This window comes from Gadus morhua, chromosome 18 (genome assembly GCF_902167405.1).
Source record: "Gadus morhua chromosome 18, gadMor3.0, whole genome shotgun sequence".
In the NCBI taxonomy this organism is placed as follows: domain Eukaryota; kingdom Metazoa; phylum Chordata; class Actinopteri; order Gadiformes; family Gadidae; genus Gadus; species Gadus morhua.
This window is the reverse complement of record NC_044065.1, coordinates 12,639,843-12,647,455: the sequence shown is the minus strand read 5'-3', so window position 1 is coordinate 12,647,455 and position 7,613 is coordinate 12,639,843. Positions and strand designations below refer to the sequence as shown.

The 7,613-nt window shown below is 45.7% G+C and overlaps 1 protein-coding gene across 1 annotated transcript in view; it reads right to left on the bottom strand.

Annotated features, from left to right (window-relative positions):
- Window positions 1–1,630: 1,630 nt before the first annotated feature.
- The window catches only part of snx29 (sorting nexin 29), a 106,676-nt gene continuing 100,693 nt past the window's right edge, over window positions 1,631–7,613 (bottom strand). Inside the window, exon 21 of the mRNA XM_030339681.1 lies at window positions 1,631–4,397. Coding sequence (XP_030195541.1) covers window positions 4,271–4,397 — 127 coding nt within the window. The 3' untranslated portion in view covers window positions 1,631–4,270. The remainder of the gene's footprint in view (window positions 4,398–7,613) is intronic.

The following is a 7,613-nucleotide window of genomic DNA, read 5'->3' as shown; positions in this document are numbered from 1 at the left end:
AAAAGGGGTGGGAGGGAGAGCAAGCGAGAGATTGAAACAGAAAGGGACAATGAAGAACCTGGAAGTAATTTCAGGGACAAGAAAAGATATGGGCTCACAAAGAGTTTCAGATGAGATAATAAAGGAAGAAAGCAACACAAAGAGGAGTTTCCAAGCGGCATCACGGTTCACGTTTTACCGCTACACAAAGCAAACTCACATGGCAAATGCTCGCTAGATGGCATTCTATTTTAGCTCTGGTTTTGGTGAAACGTTAAGAATCCTCTGATGGTTCACATATACTGTGTGTAGTAATTCAGACCCTTACATTTAGATTCCGAGTTTGATTGAGAGGATTATTCGGCTCGACACTGACCCACAGTGCATGATGCTCCCTCTCTCTACATGAAGCAGGTAGCGTCATACCCTTGCTAAATCCCTAAACAATAGGACCAAACAGCAGGGTGGACTGACCTCTGAGAGACCGAATACTGAGGGAGAGAGGGACCACAACCAGACCTTGTGAAGCAGGTGCAATACGTCGAAGTGATGCATAAATGCATACATTGGCTCTTATTTTCTTCATGTGCTCCTGGATTCTCGTGAATACATTCGCTGCATCTCCTTTTCGGTGGAACAGAGTGCAGTTTAGCCCTGATTCAACCCCGTCTCCGGGAATCAGCTCAGACAATAGAAAACATTCCAGGTGAGCTGTGCTTTGCGTACTTGGCTGGAAGGTCGTATGCGTGTGCGCGCGTGTGTTCTCTGTGTGTGTGTGTGTGTGTGTGTGTGTGTGTGTGTGTGTGTGTGTGTGTGTGTGTGTGTGTGTGTGTGTGTGTGTGTGTGGACCGTCCAACTCCCAACCGCCAGCAGCAGCCATCCACATCCTGAATGGGCTCATCACCAATTTGCTGGTCAACAGACAATGAGCAGCTCTCCAAATGCTATTCTCCAAATCTTGCTATTCTCCTCCTCTTCCAGCGATGCGGTGCCATAAGTATCCTTCTGGAATGTAAGCCGTTGTGTTCTCCTCCCAACGCCGGGCTGGGTATGAATAGAGGCTTAGGGCCAGATTAGCGACGCAACAAACGTTAAACAACCGTTCGACAAGCTAAACAGATGTACCGGGAGATTCAGACGCCGAGTGAGAAGATGGCCATATCTGTCAGTTATTCCCAGTTGCCACAATCATCATCATCATCCATTTGACCAATCTTCCATTTTCCCAGCGACACACACACACACACACACACACACACACACACACCAAATAACAATTGCTTGAAGCGTTCATTGATTAATGCTAATACATCGGCACATTTTCACACGTGTACACGAACATATGAGCACCTTCATGCCTTTGCATGCATGAGGGCTCCCATTATGACATGTGAACTCACACACACACGCGCACGCACGCACGCACGCACGCACACACACACACACACACACACACACACACACACACACACACACACACACACACACACACACACACACACACACACACACACACACACACACACACACATAGCATCATGATGGCTTTTGTACTGCAGGTATAGGACACACACTGTGTGTGTATATATAGGATATATATATATATATATATATATATATATATATATATATATATATAAAGAAGGAGCCCTTTGTTGTATCAGGGACTGTACATCTTTATTGTTCAAACACTCAACACTGGGAAGGCAACCGTCATGATAGGGGAGTCACTGGAGTACATGAGCACAGTAATGCAAGGTGAACACATTGGCTACATCTCAATGCATGAAGTCTCTTCCTCTGCCTCTCCAGGTGAGCCTTCGTTTCCTGGAGAGGATTGAGTGAACCCGGGACATTAGGCTGTGTTTGAGGCGAGTTTGTGATACGTATATGAAGCGAAAAAACGTTCCCAGATGGGAGAGCCATAGCGTGGTCCACATGGCGTCTTCCCGTCTTGGTCGTACGAGTGATTTGAAATATAAAAAAGGTCTTGAGATTCGTGGCAGCGCTAATATGTATGGATATTTCCCCAGCATTTCCAAGCGTATCGTCCCACTCCCAGCAGTCTACGCTACGGAGACCATTTTGTTCAATGTCCGTAGCCGAAGAAGAACTAGCTTGAAGGCTAACGCTAAAAATAGCAGGAGGCAGGTTGTGTTCACCTTATCTAAATGTTCTTGGCATTTTCTGCACCTAATATCACTGTAATAGTCAATGTAATAGCTATAATATAGGCTACATTTTGGTACAAACAGAAGTTCTGACATACTAGCGATCCTAAAGTTATATCGACAGTCCATTGAAAAGTGATTATACTCTTTTTTTGTAAATGTGCCAATATCAGTTCTATACAAGAAATCCTCTGAATAAGGGACAAGCAGTCAATCAACAAGGACAATAATAAAAAACATAACAATAGAGGCATCAACGTTGCATTACAATACATAATTCATAAAAGAAAGAAAAAAATCCACAAATGCGTTTAATCTGCAACACTTTGATGACTCATCTGAAAAAGTCTGCGCATGATTTCTCTGTTTGCTCTGCCATTGTAATTAGCTTTGATAGTGTGTGTCCAGCACATGGCACAATGAGATGTCGTGGGGGTGTATAAATACTGTGTGCGATGTAGAATATATGCCGTGGATCTGTGAATTATTTAAATGTCATTTGTCAAAGCGAGCTGACCCAAAACAACGCCCCGACAAACAACGTACGTGTAATTACCTCTTCCTCTTTACCACGGCGAATAAAACAACGGCATTCCATTTTTTTCTCAGCCACCGCCCCATCAAAAACACAATAAAATAAAAAGCTTTTTTCAAAAGGCACTCCTCCTTGCACAAAGACCTCCCTGTTTGGTTTTAACACATTCCCCAAACTACTACGACTTGACGGAGGCATCAATATGCATGAGCTTCTGTCTCAGAAGAATACCCGATGCACCATTAACCTCATCATGTTCCCTAACAAGCAACCCCGGCTTCCTTCAAGTGTTGAGCGGCCGTAACACCACATCGTCCCGCTCACAAACATCCCAACAACGGTTTTTAGTTAAGCCTTTTAGAAATGCTGTGTTGTTCTTGGCCAGGGGCGGATTACATCGAAACATCTGTAGATTAACATCTGTAGATGAACTTCAACATCTGTAGATGAACTTTCACATCTGTTGATGAACTCTATCATCTGCAGATGAACTAACATCTGTAGATGAACTCTAACCTCTGTTGATGAACTCTATCATCTGCAGATGAACTAACATCTGTAGATGAACTCTAACATCTGTTGATGAACTCTAACATCTGTAGATGAACTAACATCTGTAGATGAACTTTAACATCTGTAGATGAACCCTTACATCTGTAGATGAATTAACATCTGTAGATGAACTCTAACATCTGTAGATGAACTCTTACATCTGTAGATGACCTCTAACATCTGTTGCTCTGTGTGTGTTTAGTTTGGTAGTGGAGGTTGGGTTGTTAGGGGTGTGCAGTATAGCAAAATAAACCAGATTCAACTTTTTGGAAAATACAATGGACTTGAGACCTGCCCAACTGTCTGAAGCCTTTACGTTTACAAGGACGCTAGTGGTTGGCTGATGAAAACCTAATGGCACCTTAATGATCCTATTTGGACAAACACAAAGCAAACAAACAAACACATTTACTAAAAGAAGATTTCTCTTGAGGAGCACCTGTTGACCGTCCATCAACTGGTTCCCACCTGGTTCCCCCTTCAGTCATCCACAGAAGATATCCACACTCGCTGTCTACAGACACTGTAGGCACCGTCACCCCGTGGTACAGCTGTACTACAAAACAAGAAAGAAAGCGGCACTGACATCTAATAATCGTTGTAAAAAATTCAGTCCAACCTCAGAGAAGTCAGTGTACAGCCAGGGCAGTCTCTGTCTCTGTCCTCTGGCCTCTCACTGAGGTGAGAACAGGTCTCAGTGCTACTGGAGGGCCGGTGAGCAGCCCAAGAGAACAGTTCTCTAGATATTCTTCCCATGATGAACTACAACTACTCCGGTTGCCCTTGTGCTGTGACCTTCAACCTCAATGTCATCCATCTTGAATGACCGTTGATCACCAGACTCCAGTTATCCCCAGCGATAAAAATCCCTAACGTTTACCTCCAAAAACGGTCCAGGTTTTACCCCAGCAACACCATCCTCCGTCACCCAAGACCAAAAAACAGGGAGTTCCTGGATCTCGGCCAATCGGGTGCCAATCCAGTCAAATAGAACAGGTCTGGTTTTCATTGGTTTGGTTGTGTGTTCCGGGGGTTAGAGGTCACCGCTCTGGGGCTCCGGCCGGGCGTCCTGGTTGCGACTGCGGCCCAGTCTGGGGAAGCGCGATGAGGGTTTGGAGCGCACCGTCTTGGCCCCACCGTCTGTGGTCTGGGGCGTGTCCCTGGAAGGCAGAACAACATGACTTTAGATTGGTATTTTTGTTGGGGAAATCCTACTGAAACTTTTCTGTGTCTCCGCCCTGGAACAACTCATGCATTGTTCATCGGCAGCGCGTTAAATATCCAAGTGCTCCGAGTTACACAGGGAAACACAAAAAGGCTATTAATGTTTCATGGGGTTTGCCAGCTGAAGCCACCTTTTGTCTTTTACTTAAAAACCACCCACTTGAGTGTGGATTATGCGTTTTTGTGTTCAATTCAATAACCCCATATTGTGTTGAACAGCGCAAAACAAAACAGAACCCATATTAAATGCACGGTACAGTCTACAGAGTGACGTTCAGGCACTCACACTTGTCTGCTCCTAAACCCGGTGCCGGGGACACACTCTCTCCTGGGCATGCACGGCTGTATCATCTTCATAAACAACGTTTTCCCAGCGGCTTACCGTGAACAGAAATGTCCTGTATCTCATCCGAAAGAGCCACAATCTCCTCCGAACCACCGGTGAGCCCAGAGATCGCCCGGTTTTATCAGGACACTGTGAGGCTTTGGTCGGTCACCCACTGAATCAAATTACAGACATTTGCGATCAAACTCGGATCATTTCCTTTCTTTTTCTTTTTCTCTCTCGTCGCCCCCACTAGTGAAACTCTGGAGGGAATGGCGGCCTAGATGCACCCTGCCCTCGTAACCGAGCACGGATGGGACGGGTGGATGAATGAACAGCGGCTCTTGTCAGACAAAGTCATAATGATTCCCGGGTGATTCACAGGGGCTTCCTGAAGACGCGTTCCCACTCCCTGAATTGCGACTGCTTGTGCCTTTGCCAGCCCCTCCCCGTCATGGAGAGCAAGGTTAAAGATCGTCTCTCTGCCGAAACACAGGCTGTTGCTTTGTATTTCCTGCTCTGATTAGTGCTACAAAGTGAACAGTCAGAGGCCCCCCCGGTCCCTCCTGTTGTGGAACAACAACCATGACGCTGCGCCCCCACCGACCGAGCTGTCCATAGGCCGGTCTGGGACCAATCGCACGCTTCATCGGCTGGTGATGCGTTGGAGGGTAGAATCAGCTCTCGCCAAACCAACGTTATAAAAGACAGGCTTACAGGGAGTGTCGTCAAGGGAGTGGAGCTGGAAGCTGTAAACGATGGACATTGACATGGACCGGAATCGATGGCCAAAGTAAGGGCGACAATCAATGAAAGGAACGTGGTCTGGATGGTTTGTGGAAGGCCTAATCATCACTCAATGCTGTTGTTTGTCCAGGTTCAGTGGAAACAATCAATTTCGCAAAGAGCAGTATAAACACAAAAATGCTTATCGTCACCCTCTCAATTATTATGAAAAATGCTTGAGAGTTGGATACGCAGGAGGGGGTTACTGTGTGTGTGTGTGTGTGTGTGTGTGTGTGTGTGTGTGTGTGTGTGTGTGTGTGTGTGTGTGTGTGTGTGTGTGTGTGTGTGTGTGTGTGTGTTAAACTCCCTACTTGGATGTCAACCCTGACAGCCACTAACAGCGTTTCAGTAACGCCGTAGTAAACACCAGCATTAAGTGGCACCACTGCAGGGGTCCAGGCTAAAAGGACTGGAAGAATACGGGTTATAATCGTGTGCAAATTGCATTGCCCAAATCGCTGACAACACAACACAAAGAAGTCAGTATGTGAGGGACTGAAGGCACCTTTGGGGGGGGACAGAGCAGGTCAGCAGCGATACCCAATCAGAAACTCATGACGATCGGGATTCAGGCCCACGATTGGCCGACACGTAACGTCTGCGAATCAGCCCATCAACACTTCAAAGGGCATGGGGAAGCTGTGAGGACAAGCTGCCACCAGACTCAAGTGTTCAATTCGAACTGAGCGAGGGCTTGTTTGTGTTCAATTAATTAGGCGTGAAGATGTAGACGCGTTCCAAACAGCATCAGCAGCAGCCAGGCTGTCCTGTGTCTGGGCTGCGGGGGGACTTGTCGGGGGCTAATAGTTCTGATGCGGCCAAACGTTAGTGGCTTGACCACCAACTCTTCATTACAGTCAACCATCCAGACGCCACGCCGCGACAAACGAGTGACCGGGAGGGATCGTTGACCCAAGTGTTACTGGGAGGAATACGGGAGCAGGAACACACACACGTACTCTCACAGACCCACAGGGCCACACACTCACACATGCAAAAGCCCACAAACAAACACACAAACACTCATGCATGTAAACACACACACACACACACACACACACACACACAAACACACACACACACTCACGCATGCAAAAACACACACAAACACACACTCATGCATGCAACACACACACACACTGCATATATGCTCATTGAAATCTACTTGTTAAATGATTTATTAGCCTGTGTGTTCAAATGTTTGTCTAACATTAACTGCTCCGCAAACATTGTCAGATTACTACATGGCTTTCGTTGTGTTCACCAAATAGGAAAATTAAATGATGCATTTGTAGTGTGATGCTAGACCATGTAAATCTAAGATGGGGGTGTTCCATTTCAAATTACAATTCTACGGGCGATGCTACATTTCATTTTATTCTATATCTTTATTCTATATTACATTTGAACCATACCATATATTTGTAAGAGTAGCAAATTGCATTGACATGAAGAGAATAATGTTTGATGTATTATTTAAAAAGAACATATCTTTTTTAGATTATAAATCATTGCGGGCAAAGGTTCCTGGGGAGCCAGCCAACAGAACTGACTACATTATCCTCACGGTCCGCCCTGCCATCGGCCTCTATACTATGCCTATTATCATACCTGGCATGAGATGTGACGTTACTTACTAAAGACCAGGCACCTGCAGGACTCAGAGAGGAGCTATAGTACGGATGGAGGGTAGCAAGCGTTTGCATTCCAGTTTGTGCTTTTGTGTACATTCGTATTTCTCCCCAACTCTGTACACAGTGAGAGACACACACTCACACGCACGCACACGTGCACGCGCACACACACACACACACACACACACACACACACACACACACACACACACACACACACACACACACACACACACACAAACACACATACAACAGAGAAGACAATACAAGACAATTTTGTGGAAAGTTTGTATTTCTTTGTGTATCTTAAGACTTTCTCCTTCTGTCGATCACCCCCATTATGTTGTCTTTTCGCTTTTTTAAGAGAGAAAAGCAAAGCTTTGAATCCTCAAGCTTAAAAATCGGCT